The sequence below is a fragment of the Bos javanicus genome, chromosome 12, assembly GCF_032452875.1.
Source record: "Bos javanicus breed banteng chromosome 12, ARS-OSU_banteng_1.0, whole genome shotgun sequence".
In the NCBI taxonomy this organism is placed as follows: domain Eukaryota; kingdom Metazoa; phylum Chordata; class Mammalia; order Artiodactyla; family Bovidae; genus Bos; species Bos javanicus.
The window spans coordinates 34631745-34647122 of NC_083879.1; the positions used below are offsets into that span (position 1 = coordinate 34631745).

At 47.5% G+C, this 15378-nt stretch overlaps 1 protein-coding gene across 4 annotated transcripts in view; it reads left to right on the forward strand.

The window, feature by feature from the left end:
• The window catches only part of SACS (sacsin molecular chaperone), an 84931-nt gene that overhangs the window by 26902 nt on the left and 42651 nt on the right, over window positions 1–15378 (forward strand). For 3 of the 4 annotated variants that reach the window (XM_061434961.1, XM_061434964.1, XM_061434962.1), the window contains one exon: window positions 12737–12887. In XM_061434961.1, coding sequence (XP_061290945.1) covers window positions 12737–12887 — 151 coding nt within the window. Of the gene's footprint in view, window positions 1–12186; window positions 12672–12736; window positions 12888–15378 lie in introns of those variants that run through there. The other variant, XM_061434963.1, reaches the window with a different exon arrangement.

The following is a 15378-nucleotide window of genomic DNA, read 5'->3' on the forward strand; positions in this document are numbered from 1 at the left end:
CTGCCACATGCTTGAGAATACAAGATTGTGATTAGCTCTTAGGAGAGAATTTAGGGCACCTACCCCTAAGGCATGGGCTTCCCAGGTGGTGCTAGTGGTAAAGAGCCCACCTGCCTAATGCAGGAGACATAAGAGACATGGGTTCGATCCCCGGGTTGGGAAGATCCCCTGGAGGAGGGTATGGAAACCCACTCCAGTATTCTTGGCTGGAGAATCCCGTGCACAGAGGAGCCTGGTGGGCTACAGTCCATGGGGTCACGAAGAGTCGGACATGACTGAAGCGACTTAGCAGTCAAGCATGCATGCACCCCTTAAGGTGTGCTGACTCTGCGAGATTTTTAGAATCTCAAAGCAGATGTTTCTCTTTTACTTCAATTCTGGGGTGCAGCACAGAATGAGAACATTGAATGGAGATCTGGGTTCCGGTCTTGACACTTGGTGTTTGCAAGGAAACCTCAGACAAATTACTTGCCCTCTCTGGGTCCTGAGTCCTGATTTGTAATTGTGGATGATAATGTTAGATTCATCTGGGAATTAAATACGACAGTGGATGTGAAAGAGTCAGCATGTGGTTGGTGATAAGTAAATACAAACAAGCGCTGTTCTAATTGGTGGGATATTTTTCCTTATAGTGAACCCCACATCTGTCTCTGGAGTCACAGAAATTTTTGTACATGAAAACCTTTCTCCGATTTGAACAGTATAGCATGCACCCTGGAGTCACGTTTTCCCCAGGATAAACAGCCCTACATGGGGATATGCACAGGGTATGATTTGCAGGATCTGCATGTGGTCTGGGGCAGTTAGAACTTTTCTGAATCTCCTTTTCATCTGTAAAATAGGAATAAACATGCCTCATAGGATTTTAGTGAAGATTAAATGACAAGTGTTTGGTGCCTAGGAAGTGTTTCATTAGCCACATGGATTATTATTATTGTGCATGATTTTCCATTTCTTACATCCCAATGACTGCTTTAAGTGAACAATGGTCTTGGGGATAGGATTTCAGAGGCAGTAAGTGATGCACCTCCCCCTGCCCTCTGATCCCAGGGCCCACACTGTGGTAGAAATTAAAACAGCCCCTTGAGAGCCAGGAAGTGTCTGCTGAGCTACTGGGGGAAGAAGCAGCGGGGGTCAGAGTGCAGTGCTTCGGGCTGGAGAGGGAGGGCTGGCTGGGAGCTCCCTGTGTGTGTGGTCTTCTCCAAAGAAGGTTAAAGAGATGGAAGGAAAAATAAATGATATCTCCAAACACACAGGAACACAGGGGAATGCACCAGAATGGAGTCCCAGGGCCACTTTGGAGGGGGTCCTGGTGCGCAGAAGGGGTGTGCCTGGTGGGGGTGTGAAGGATGCAGCTGATGGGAGCTGAGCCTGGGTATGCTCAGGAGGAGAGACAACAAGCGAAGACCAGACCTCTGTACAGACAGAGGGTCACCCAGGAAAGCAGTCTCTTTCTTGACTTCGATGCTCGTCCAGGAAAGCCTTTAATGGAAAGCCATGCTGTGGCACTCAGCAGCTTGCCTTTATTTCAGCATGTCCCTTTTATGTTGAAATGATGTTTCTGCATAATTTTAGTCTTGGCTGCCCTCGAGGTTCAGTGGTAAAGAGTCTGAGTGCCAATGTAGTAGATGCAGGTTTGATCTCTAGGTCAGGAAAACTCCCTGGAGGAGGAAATGGCAACCTACTTCAGTATTCTCGCTGGGAAAATTCCATGGACAGAGGATCCTGGTGGGCTACAGTCCATGGGGTTGCAAAAGAGTCGGACAAGACTGAATGACTGAGCACACAGGCTGTTGAGTTCCTAATGGGCAGTGGAGCCGTTATTAAGATCATTATCTGTCTGATTTCTGAGCCCCTGGCAGAGAGCCTGCACCTAGGAGGGGTAATGTTTACTGAGCTCAGCAGAGCTGGGGATGCAGTGCATACAAGCACAGAGCGTGTCAGGAGAGGAGGTGAAGTTCAGATCAAAGGTTGAAGGGGACCTGAGACACATTGGCCTGCTTCATGGTTTTTCCGGCACTGACCTCCGGAGCCAGAGAGGAGAGCACGGGGGAAGATGAAGGTGACAAGGGTGTGAGGCCTCCTTCTCATGGTACCTGCCTGATTGCTGTTTCTGTGAGCTGACTCACCCCCCAGATAGAAGGGGACATATCCCTCTAGGGACTGTGCCCCTTAATCAGAGTGCCAGTGCCTAGGACATCCTGGTTGTCGTGCATTTTTATTGTATGAATACAAGTGACCCTCCCAGGTCAGCGATAGCCTGTTTCACCTCTTCATAACCCCAAGGAAGGGTCCTACAGGTGAGGCGGTGAGCTCGGAGTGGTGACATCCCTCCCATGGAAAGGTGTGAGAGCCGAGAATCTGACCATCAGTTCATTTGCACACGAGGGGGCAGAGGGCTTCCCTGATAGCTCAGTTGGTAAAGAATCCACCTGCAATGTGGGAGACCTGGGTTTGATCCCTGGGTTGGGAAGATCCCCTGGAGAAGGGAATGGCAACCCACTCTAGTATTCTTGCCTGGAGAATTCCATGGACTGTATAGTCCATGGGGTTGCAAAGAGTCTGACATGACTGAATGACTTTCACTTTCACTTTCAAGGGGGTAGGGGTGGAGACAGGTGGAGAGTGAAGAAAAGCAACATGTAAAATAAAGGGCAAAACAGAAGGGAAATTGTTAATTTCCTAAAAGAAAAGAAAAATGTAAATAGCCAGAAGAAACAGAAAAAAGAAGTGTATTAGAGTGCATTATGGTATCGTTGCTCATACCATTTCCTTTTTTATATCCAGTGTAATCAATTTTTATGATGGAGCGTTTTATAGGTTTATGTCAAAAGTTTCCTTACTGTTGTGTCTAGGGCGAGACTCCATTCAGTTCAGTTCACTCTAATTATTAGCATGGGGTACGTTCATTTTAATGTACCTACTGCCATAGTTAGCTCGCTGTGTCCCTGTATTTTCTATAAAATGTTCCAAAAGAGGATGTTGCATCAAAGATTATCATAATAGAAGAGGAATTCAGAGGCCATGCGTGGTTTTATTATTCCTGAAATGGTTAAGACAGCTCAAGATGTGTCACCTTGACAAAATCTGAGGGCCTGAGTCACTTTTTCCCTTTCTAATGCCAAGTTCTTTCTGATTACCCCGTTGCCATTCAGAAGCACGACTACACTTAAGGCTCTTCCTGGGTAATGGGGCTTTGGCCCAGTTATATATGAACAATCTGGATTTCTGGCAACTCAACAACTACCTCTCACATTAACAACAGATTCAAAAGCATCAGGTAAAGCGTGTACAGTCTCATGCTTTACCTGATGCTTTTACTCTAGGGGGTGCATAATGCCCTCTTTGGAAGAAGCAAAGGCAGGAACGTTAATTCAGAAATATGACATCATTTCCCAAAGCATGTTGAATGGAACTAAAAATAGAAGTCAAACTACTGTGTCTACACCGGCACGAAGAGAAGGAAGTTTTTTCACTTGTTTGGTTGATTGGTTATTGAACGTGGTTTCTGGAAAAGCTATGCCTGGGCCACCGGCCTCTCTTGTTGAAGACCAGGTCCTCTGTGTAAGGATCACTCTGTGTGAGGCCTTGATGGTGGAGCGTGGGGTCTGTGAGTTTAGGGAGTAGACACACACGGGGTAAGTCAAATAGGCTTCCCGAATCTGAAGGAGGAGTAGGTGCTGGAGGAGGAAGAAGGACACAGGCAAAGGCCACGTGAGAGAGCAGGGGAGCTGATCTGATGGGGCTGGAGCAGAGCCAGGAAGGGGAGGTGAAAGGCGGGGAGAGCACAGTGGTGAGGTGGGGGGGCGTGGATGAGTGTGCAAAGTAGAACTCGCATGTTCTCCTAAGGAGTCTGTAGTTCATCTTGTTCACGTATGTGTTTGAGGGCAAAGATGTCTGTTCCGACCACTCTGGAAAAGGCCCAGAACATCTTAAGAAGACAGTTAAATAGATAAACCACTGGACCCACCAGGAAGATCACGGGAGCCACGTTCACAGGTGTTTGAGCCCAGAGGGGTTCTACACACAGTGTGCAGGGAACGCCTTTGCTTCACATCAACTACAATGTTGTTGTTATGGTAGATATAATTCACATATCATGAGACTCACCATTTTAAAGGGTTTTTAGGATGTTCACCAGCAGTGGAGGCTGCACAGGGCAGAGGACAGGTGCTGGGCACCCTGGGAAAGCCGGGAGAGAAAGCCTGTGCGACCACCAAACCTCACCCAAGACAGTGGACTCTCTGTGCTCCTTCAAGGTCAGGCGATCTGATGGAAAGCAGAAATGGGAGAGCTTTATCAAACAGAGATGCTCAGGAACAGGGGGTAAGAAGAGAGAGGGTGAACTCACTCCCCTGCCAGAGCCATGGGGCTCAGGACCACCCAGCCAAGGAGGAACAGCCCACCCCCTTCCTCTCTTGTCTCAGGGCTTTGGCCTATGTGGGGGTCAACTGCAGCTGACTATGTGGGGTCGGGAGAGAGCAGACCCCCATGTGCTCCCCTCAAAGGCCAGCAGCCTTTGACTACCTACCCTAGTGTGGGATGCTGATGGCTTCAGCAAGGAGAAAGCTGACCTTTGCATGAGGATTGAAGGTTTAAATTTTATATAATGATTTTGGCTGGATTTGTTCCAATTATAGAAGTGAAATCATGTTGTGTAACTTAAAGAGACCTCAGAACTGTGGTTATGTTAGAGTGAGCAGAAAAACCATAGAATCTGCCCTGATTACCATCCCAAGGCAGAGAAAGGTGACGAGCACAAAACATTACCCCTAATCCTTCAGAAAATGTGCCTTGACGTGTTAGTACTCAGGGTTTTACAGTCTTACCAGTTACACTGTTTTCTAACACTTCTAAAGTATGTGTTAGTCACTTAGTTGTGTCCGACTATTTGCGATCCCATACCCTGGCCCACCAGGCTCCTCTGTTCATGGAATTCTCCAGGCAAGAATACTGGAGTGGGTTGCATGCCCTTCTCCAGGGGATATTCCCAACCGAGGGATAGGACCTGGGTCTCCCACACTGCGGGCTGATTCTTTGCCATCTGATCCATGAGGGAAGTCCCTAATACTTCTACAGATAACTCAAACATAACTTTGCTGTGTAGATTAGAACAAAGCTGTAGGCTGAGCCAACAATCACTCATAAATTCCATCTCTCTTGCTAGAACCTACCACAGATGTTTGGAAGGCTAGATAAACCCATGGACCCTCTGTATTCACAGGTTCTGCATCTGAGGGTTCAGCCAACCATAGGTTGAAAATACTAGAAAAAAATTTCAGAAAGTTCCAAAAAGCAAAATTTAAATTTTCTACAGGCTGGCAACTATTTACAGAGTGTTTACATTGTAGTAGGTATTATATATAACCTATATAGAATTTATGAGTAATTGTTGGTTCAGCCTAAAGTATTAGGGACTTCCCTCGTGGCTCAGATGGTAAACCTATAGATGATTTAAAGTACGCAGAAGATGTGTGTAGGTTATGTGTAGATATTATGTCCTTTTATACAAGGAACTTGAGCATCCAAGGATTTTGGAAACCATGGAGGTCCTGGAACCAATCCACCTCCATCCTGCCCGCCATACCCAGGGACAACTGTGTTCACTTTTCTTGCGGCTTCCTCACAGCTACAGGGTGTCCATGTGATAAGAATTTTGGCCAATGAGAGAGAAACAGAAGTGTGCTTGGGAAATTCTACTTTTCCCATAAAACAGACAGGGTGGGAGTCTTCCCTTTTCCCTTCTTCCTTCATTGAATGTGGAAATGTTGAGCTGTATTAGCCATTTTATGAGAAGGAGGAGAGGTCCCATGTCACTGGGGTGCTGATCTTTAAGAAGAGCACCCTTCCTCTGAGCTGTGAGAAAAACAAACCCTTACCAGTTTAGCTACTGCTAGTCAGGTAATCAGTTATTTGCAACCAAAAGCATCTTGGACAGAACAAAAAAACAAAATAAAACCTTGCTGACTGATGTTAGGGGTAGAATGAATATCCATTTATATGCAGCCATTCATTTAACTCTAACTATCTGAGTAACATTTATTAGTTCTAGGCCCTTAAGGTACAAAGAGACACGCACTGCAATGAATAGAAATGAAATATGATTAACAGAAATGTGATTGGCACTATAGTACCAATGTGAATGTACAACATACAGGTTATACAGGATGAATCAGACTGAAAAGTTCAGGAAAAGTTAAGGAAGTAGTGATCTAGGACTACAACTTAGGGATTTTCAGAAAGAGAGGGTTGACTGGAGGATGCAGGCAGGTGGGACAATGCAGGTGAGCCCATGGGGAAGGTCAGGCAGTGTGAAGTGACCACATTTTGTAAACACTAGGTTAACAGAGAGACTTGGACTATATAGAAAGCTGAGCACCAAAGAATTGATGCTTTTGAACTGTGTGGTGTTGGAGAAGACTCTTGAGAGTCCCTTGAACTGCAAAGAAATACAACCAGTCAGTCCTAAAGGAAATCAGTCCTGAATGTTCATTGGAAGGACTGATGCTGAAGCTGAAGCTCCAATACTTTGGCCACATGATGTGAAGAGATGACTTGTTAGAAAAAAACTCTGATGTTGGGAAAGATTGAAGGCGGGAGGAAATGGGGATGACAGAGGATGAGATGGTTGGATGGCATCACTGATTCAATGGACATGAGTTTGAGCAAGCTCTGGGAGTTGGTGATGGACAGGGAGGCCTGGCGTGCTGCAGTCCATGGGGTCACAAAGAGTCGGACATGACTGAGCGACTGAACTGACTGACTAGGTTAACACTGAACAGTGCTGGAGCTTTGCAGCTGCATTTCCTGTGTTCAAAATCAGACTCTTCCGTTCGTAGCTGTAGAACTATAAGTAAGATGTTTACTTTCATTTTCCTTACCTGAAATTGAGGTCTTCATGTGCTTCTCTGGGTGGCTGGGAAGACTGAATGAGCTGAATCACAGAAGGTTTTTAGTAGGTGCCTGGCATGTAGTGAGTATTCCATGAATGCTGATATTAAGTGTCAGCTGATCTTGGACACAGACTGTATCAGGGTTGGCAGGGTGGCCACAGAAGAATTTGAGAAGATTGATGGGGGCTAAACTGTGATGAGCCTTATGTGCCACGCTGGGTAGTTTGACCATTGATCCTACAGATCACTGTAGGTTTTGGAGCAAAGAACTAAGTCAAGAGTGGCCTGCTTGTTGTCAAGTGGGGGCACTTCAGCAACTTGGCACTCTTGATTCCCTTCTTGAAGCATTTTACTTAATCTCACAGAGACCAGTTTTTCTTGGTTTTGTTCTTAAGTCTTATCTTCTTCAGTCATCCTAAGCTCTGGTGCCTGAGGAGTCTTTGTAGAATGTAGCTATGATCACCTAACCTGATTAAAGTCTAAAGGGTGCTCCCTATGTCCTTCCGGTCACTCCACATGTTCATGGTGTAGAGGCTTCATGACCACATGGTTCTATTTTTTTCATGCTGTGCATGACTTTTACCCTCTGACCCTTTCAAAGGCAATTGTAGAAGCTCCTCAGCTTTATTGCTATTTTTATTCCATGATTTGTGGTCCGGTTTCCTCCCCCTTAGACACCGTCTTCCTTTCTCTGCTTGGCTTATGGTTTTACTCACCCTTTAGGACTTCACTGAACTGTGTGCCCACAATATCGTCATCTTTCTGTTTCCAAGTTAAATAGTCTTGTGCTGACTCATGAAACAAGGGAATAATGATTTGTTACACTTTTGTCTTTTTATAACTGGCCAACATTCTGCAGAAGGAACCAATTAATTGTTTCCCTTGAATCAAAGACACACAATCGGGAACATTCCACTTCATAAAGTCATGAAGCAATTGTTTCAGGGGAAGTTAACCTCAGCCTGGAGCTATGCTTCCAAACTGCAGTGTGAGGCTGAGAATGGACCACAATAAAAATTTAGGAATTTTTACACTGGATTGGACTTGTGTTTTGTGTGTGTGTGTGTGTGTGTGTTTAAGATTCATTTATTTATGGGCTTTCCTAGTAGCTCATTGGTAAAGAATCTGCCAATGCAGGAGATGCAGATTTGATCACTGGGTCAGGAGGATCCCCTGGAGAAGGAAATGGCAACCCACTCCAGTATTTTTGCCAGGAGAACCCCAAAGACAGAGGAGCCTGGCGGGCTACAGTCTATGGGATTGTAAAGAGTAGGACACGACTCAGCGACTAAACGACAACAAAAATGGCCACACTCTTCCTTGCTTGCAGTGAGCAGGGAGCTAGTCTTCGTTGCTGTGTAAGGGCTTCTCATCGCAGTAGCTTCTGTTGTTGCAGAACACAGGCTCTTGGCATGCAGGCTTCAGTATTTGTGGCACTTGGGCTCAATAGTTGTGGCTCGCAGACTCTAGAGCACACGCTCAGTGGTTGTGGTGCGTGGCTTAGTTGCTCCGCAGCATGTGGGATCTTCTTGGACCAGGGATCAAACCCAGATCCCCTGCATTGGCAGGTGGATTTTTTATCACTGAGCCACCAGGGAAGCCCTGGACTGGTGTTTTTTGATGATGACCCTGGGTAGGATTTTCAGTTACTAAAATGAATCGTTTGGCAGGGACTGGGAGATTTTCATCACCTAAGAGTGATGGGGAAGCTGGGGCCCGTGTTGTGCCAGGTGTGACATCCAGGGAAAGAGAAAGGAAACACCAGGGCAAGTTAAAACAGGTGTCATGAGAAGGAATATTGTTCAATGTGTCCTGCAGAGTTCAACATGTGCGATCAAACAGCTTTATCTGCCCGTCTCCACAACTGAAACAGGCTCAGAGGGTGGTCCCATGATCCCCCTTGCTTACTGACTTGGACTTAGCCTGAAAGGAGGGACTGAAAGCTCTGGTTTCTTGTTGTTCTGCATTTGATAAAAGCATTAAGGCTCAGCTTAACATTTCCTAAGTCTTCCCTGGTGACTCAGCTTGTAAAGAATCCACCCCATAATGTGGGAGACCCCAGTACGATTCCTGGGTCCAGAAGATGCCCTGGAGAAGGGAAAGGCTACCCACTCCAGTATTCTGGCCTGGAGAGTTCCATAGACTGTACAGTCCATGGAGTCACAAAGAGTCGGACATGACTGAGCGAACTTCACACTTCTCTAACATTTCCTAGAATATATTTTTCAAATTTCCTTCTTGTCATACATAATGGTGATGTTTCATGAACAGATATTCATTGAAGTTTGTACACTTTTGAAAAATTAAAATACCCATGTAAGCATTCATTGGGTTAAGTGGCCTAAGATAGTTCTTTGCAGTGGAAAGTCAGGAAATTATTAGAAATGAGGTTTACACCGTGACAAGAATACTGAATAATACTATTTGTCCATGGTGTAATTACCATCATATTAAAAACCCTTACATTTATGGCAGTGTATAAAATCATTAGCATTTGGGTGGGCATTCGAATCATGAATAATGTTTGAGTTTCCACTTCTTTGTATGTTCCAGATATTAACCCATTCCTTCTCTTCTCCCTCCCTCTCTCGGTCCTTCCTTCCTTTCTCTGTATTTACTGAGCACCTATTGTGTGTGATGACCTCTTCCAGGCCCCATGAAACCATCAGTAAAAGGACACAGTAATTCCAAACCTGGGTTTGTGTTGGGTGAGACATGGATCAGAGAGAGAACTGGCAGAGGGAAAAGAATTAGATCACACTGAATGCAGGTGAAAGGGGAGGGAGTGCTAGCTGCCCCAGTTCTCTGTCCCCCTTTGTAGGTTCTTTCTGCATAAGGTCATCTCCCTGTGCTTTACCCCGGCATCTGCTCACTGGGCCTTCTTAGGTAGGAGTTCTCCAACCACCCTAGTACCTCTCCTGTTCTGTCCTGTACTGCCCCGATGCCCTCCCCTCACTTAAAAAAGAACAGGCTGACCTCGTGATGTGAATTTATATAATTTGTCCACTTGTTTATTATTGTTTTCCTTCCTCAAAACATCAGCATGCGATAGGGACTCTGTTTCGTTCATTGCTGTATTCCTGCCATTTAGAAATGTCTGTTTCTAAACAGACACCTGGGCTTCCCAGGTGGCCCTAGTGGTAAAGAACCCTCCTGCCAATGCAGGAGATGCAAGAGATACGGGTTTGATCCCTGGGTGAGGAGAATGGCCTGGCATAGGAAATGGCAACCCATCCCAGTATTCTTGCCTGGAGAATTCCATGGACAGAGGAGCCTGGAGGGCTACAGTCCAGGGGGTCGCAAGGAGTCGGACATGACTGAGTGACTTGATCTAGTACATAGGAGAGGTTGAATAAATACTCACTGATTCAATGAATGATTCCCTACTCTATATCCTTAGCTTTGACACCTTGCTGAGTTCCAGATGGGCATTCCCCATGCTGACTAATCCTTTAACATGTATTTCAAGCATACTATGAACCCCAGATATTCAGAGCTTTTTGTGATCCGCGTCCTTCCCCAGCCAAATCTGCTTTGATTCTTATGAAATCCTGTCCTTTTAGGTCATTTCTCTGTCTCTCAAGTCTTCACTGTGCATCTATATTCTTCTGTCACCACATCCTATTTGCCTGGCTCCCTAGGAGATGCTTAAGAAAATCAGGGACCAGGGGGTTATCAAAGGATTGAGGTGTGAAGGATTTGTCCTGGGGTCGTGCATACTGTGACACTTCAGCAGAGGAGTGAGAGCTTACATTCTACTTGTTGACAGTCTTTTAAAGAAATTTATTTTATTTTATATTGCAGTATTCCCTGGTAGCTCAGCTGGTAAAGAATCTGCCTGCAATGCAGAAGACCCCAGTTTGATTTCTGGGTTGGGAAGATCCCCTGGAGAAGGAAATGGCAACCCACTCCAGTAATTCTTGCCTGGAAAATCCCATGGACAGAGGAGCCTGGCGGGGTACAGTCCATGAGGTCGCAAAGAGTTGGACATGGCTGAGCAACTAAGCACAAATAGTCTATTAACAATGTTGGGTTAGGTTCAGGTGTACAGAAAAGTGAATTAGTTATATATATATATGTATCTATTCTTTTAAAAATTCTCATTTAGGTTATTGCAGAGTATTGTGCAGAGTTCCCCATGCTATACAGTAAGTCCTTTTTGGTTATCTATTTTAAATATAGCAGTGTGTACATATCCATCCCAAACTCCAATCTATCCTTCCCCTTTACCATTCTCCTCTGGTAATCATAAGTTACTTCTCTGAGACCTATTTCTGTTTAGTAAATAAGTTCATTTGTATCAGGATTCTGCATATAAGCTATAGCATATCATACTAGTCTCACTCTGTCTGATACACTTGCTTGTATCATCTTGTCTGATTGAAGAAGTGAATATTTGTTAGAGTTTTCTGAGCTGATCTTTATATTGCATTAGCTTGTCTCCCTCTGATTGATTGAACAAACTTACTTTCCAAGCAGAGAAAGAACTGAATGATTTACAGGAACTTCACTTTTAAATATGGTTGGAACAGCTGTAGGGATGTTTTGTATCTTTATTACTGATAATGAGTTCTGAGTAATATTTCTTGTGTGTGTGTGTGTGTGAGAGAGAAGTATAATTGAAAACCAGTAATTAATGCCATCGTTGGGGTCAACACGAAAATTTAATTCTACCAAGGGTATTTAAACAAGAAGCACACAAGTTTACCTGTTCACGACAGAGTCTGAGCTGCCTTAGTAGATGTTGCCTTTTTTTTTTTGCAACGTGTCTCATCCACACCTAGGAGAAGTTAGCCCGAAGAAAGGACATGTTCTGAAGGGTCATCAAGCCACATACACTTTCAAATGGCAAGGCCACGTTGGTCACTCGGGGGCGAGTCCATCGACTCTGAGAGCGTGCTTCTGATTTCAAGGAGCTTGCAGGTGCGATGGGTAACAGGCCACAACAGAAGACAATACTGCCGAGTTAAGTCCGCGTGCCTTCTCATCTATGGCTTTCTGGCTGGAAGTCCAGCAGGAAACTGAATCGATAGATCGTCCTTTTGTGCCTTAAAAGCAAACAGGAAACGAAAGCGCGGAGGCACGGTTCTGCGGCCGCCTCTTTCCCCGCTGGTGCCCGAGAGGCCCCCGCCGATCTCATCCGGAGATGCCTCCAGACACAAGTTCCTAGGGTTGAAGGAGACGGAGGCCCTGGAAAGGGCTAGTTCTGCACGAACCGGCTCTTTGGAACTCGGTCACGGAAAACACACGTCTTCTCTAATTCGTGTGGAGGCTGTCCGCGCGAGAGACGTGGGGAGGGCGGGGCGGGGGCGGGGCCTCGGGGCGGGGCTTGGGGGAGGGCGGGGCCAGCAGCAACTCACCTACGAATCCGGGAGGGGCGGGGCCGCGCGGGGCCTGAGAGAGGGGCAGGGCCAGCGGCGTCTGAAGTAACGGGACAGGCCGGATGGGCGGGGCGAGTCCTAACGGGCGGGTGAGGCCTGGTGGGCCCAGGGGTTTCTCAAGAAAAGGTGAGGAAGGGGCGGGACCTGGAGAGCGGGGCGGAGCTTGGGGGCGGGGCGAGGCCAGCCCTCCAAGTCCTGACGCGCAGGCCGGGCGTCTCCTCAGCTAACGGTCCTGGCGGGCGCCTACCCGCGGGCGGCGTCTCCGGGGCCCCTCCCCGGCCGCGGTTTCCTCCCGCGGCTCCCGTCGGCGGGCGGGGCGGGGCCCGGCGGCGCGGGCGGCGGGGAGCATGGCTAGGGTTCGGTGGTCACGGCCGTGAGGACCCGCCATGGGCGACAGGTGAGCGCGCGTCGGCGGGGGCCGAGGCCCCTCGTGGCTGCCGCTGAGACCTTTCCTTCACGCAGGTGGCTCCGGGTGACCGTGCTGCCCGGCTGCGCGGGCTGCAGGACAGTAGCGGTGCCCGCGTCCTGGACGGTGCGCGACGTGAAGCGGCGCCTCGCGGCCGAGACCGGCTTCCCCGCGTCGGAACAGAGGCTGTGGCTCGGCGGCCGGCAGGTAGGGCGGGGACGGGCCCTGGGGTGGGGCCGGGGACCGGACAGGGGACTTGGGGACGGGGGTCGGGGATGAGGAGGAGCGGGGATCGGGGGTCCTGGGGACGGGGATCGGGAATGGGGGGCGACAGGGGATGAGGGGGCCTGGGATGGGGAGCTAATGGGGTGCCTGGGGATGGGGATCAGGGATGGGGGACAGGGATTGGGGGGTCTGGGAACGGGGATGGGGATAGGGGGAACCCGGGACAGGGCGCCTGGGGACGAGGATTAGGGATGGCTGGGGGCCGGGACGGGGCCCTGGGACGACGGAGCTTGGGGGCGGGGATCAGGGGCGGAGGTGGAGGACTGGAGGACCGGGGTCTGGGGGCGAGAGGCAGGGGACAGGGGCCCCAGGCTCCTGCCCGCCTGGAAGTCATCCTTCTCTGAGAATAGTGATCAGATGAGGTGGCTGTGTGCGCCTGTCACTGCTCAGATTTCTGTCGATTTGTCTTTTTAGCACTGTATCCCCTTCTCCCTTTTTGTCTGAATCTTCACTTCCTGAAATTAAGATACTTTTCTGATGTGCGGTATAGCAAGCGGTTTTTTTTTTTTTTTTTTTTTATGGTTTGCTTATTCGGAGCCATCACCACTGAAGTGACTTCATCATTACTCATATTTTTCTGATTTTGTTATGCATTTGACTGGGATCTTGGTCAGTAACTTAGCTTTTTATGTTTTAGAAGTTCCCCCCATCTTTGAAGCACAGAAATTTAGGGCCGAGAAGGTCTTCAGGCATACTCTAACATGTAAGCCATTATTTTGAGGAGTAAATTTATATGAAAGCTTGTAAGATGCAAATGAATGACTTAATCAGAACTTTGGAAAACAGGAGTATTTCATGTTATATATAACCTTTAAGACTGGTGAAAATACTGCAGTTTTCCTAAAGGAGGTGTTAAATGGAGACATTTTACTAAAAACTAGCTTATTATTTTATCCTCGTAAATATCTTCACTTTTTAAGAGTTGAACCAGATACACAGGACTGTTTGAGTACCCAGGATGGCATTTCAAGTACTGGATTTCTTTACTGTTAATACCAGTACAGACATCGGTGACATACTTGGTGCCTGTGATTTTTAATCTCGCAGTGTAGTTCTGGCCTTTAGGGTGCCTGGTGCACCCTCCCGTCTCTTGCCTGCTTAAACAGCTTTCAGGTTAGCCTGTTCTTATGTTCCTTCAGGGATCAGTCCTCCTACTGCTTGGTCCCCAGGGTGTTTGGTGGTGGTCAGTGACTGGATCAGGGCTCTGGACAGGACAGAGGAGAAAACTCCTTGGCCTTACCTCTCTCTCTGCGTCCGCCTCCATCTCTTGACCTTCCTGCACATCCTCTCCTGGTCCTATACCTACCTTTTTGGTTGCTCCTCTGGATTTGCTTTGTCATCTTATCCTCTAGGTATGGTCATAGCCAAAGAGTCAGTTGTGGCTCAGTCTTGCCGTTGGTAGCGTTTCTGGATGTGTCTCTGCAGAGCACCCATACGGGGTGGTGGGCGTGGGTGTGGTGTGCAGAGCGGTCGGACTGAGTGGGTGGGTGTGGAGAGTCTAGGTAGGAACCTTGTGCTCGTGTAAGTGGTGAGCTTTCAGACCTGTGCTGTAGAGTTTAAACCCAAAGGAAAGGATACATGGGGGGCTTTGTGAAAGACAGGGTTGTGTGGTACCAAATGGCCATGTGTATTTGTGCAAACAGTGGGAGAAGTGGTGGGTGAGTGTTGGATGTAGAATAAAGGGGAAGGCCTTGCCAAGGATGTTCACAAGCCTTGAGCAGGACGGGAGGATAATTCTCAGCTGGCAGAGATGAGCAGGTCGTGGATGGGGGTGACCCAGGTTTCAGTTTGCTTTTATGTGTGTTTGAGCTTGTGCAGGACTTAAGCAGTTAGGACAGCACATGGAAAGGGGGGTGACCTAGATCTTGTTTCTGTATTACCAGTGGGTAACAGGGGCCAAATTAAGTAACACACGATAGACTTCTGTTTTCCTTTTCTGGTAGCAGTGGAATAAAATGAATTCTAATCAGTTGTACTGTTCATGGGGTTCTCAAGGCAAGAATACTGAAGTGGTTTGCCATTCCCTTCTCCACTGGACCACGTTGTGTCAGAACTCTCCACCATGACCCATCCATCTTGGGTGGCCCTACACAGCATGGCTCATGGTTTCATTGAGTTAGACAAGGCTGTGGTCCATGTGATCAGATTGGTTAGTTTCCTGTGATTGTGGTTTTCAGTCTGTCTGCCCTCTGATGGAGAAGGTTAAGAGGCTTATGGAAGCTTCCTGATGGGAGAGACTGACTGAGGGGGAAACTGGGGTCTTCTTCTGATGGGCAGGCCATGCTCAGTAAATCTTTAATCCAATTTTCTGTTGATGGCCGGGGCTGTGTTCCTTCCCTGTTGTTTGACCTGAGGCCAGACTATGGTGAAGTTAATGAAGGATAATAGTGACCTCCTTCAAAAGGTCCCTGCA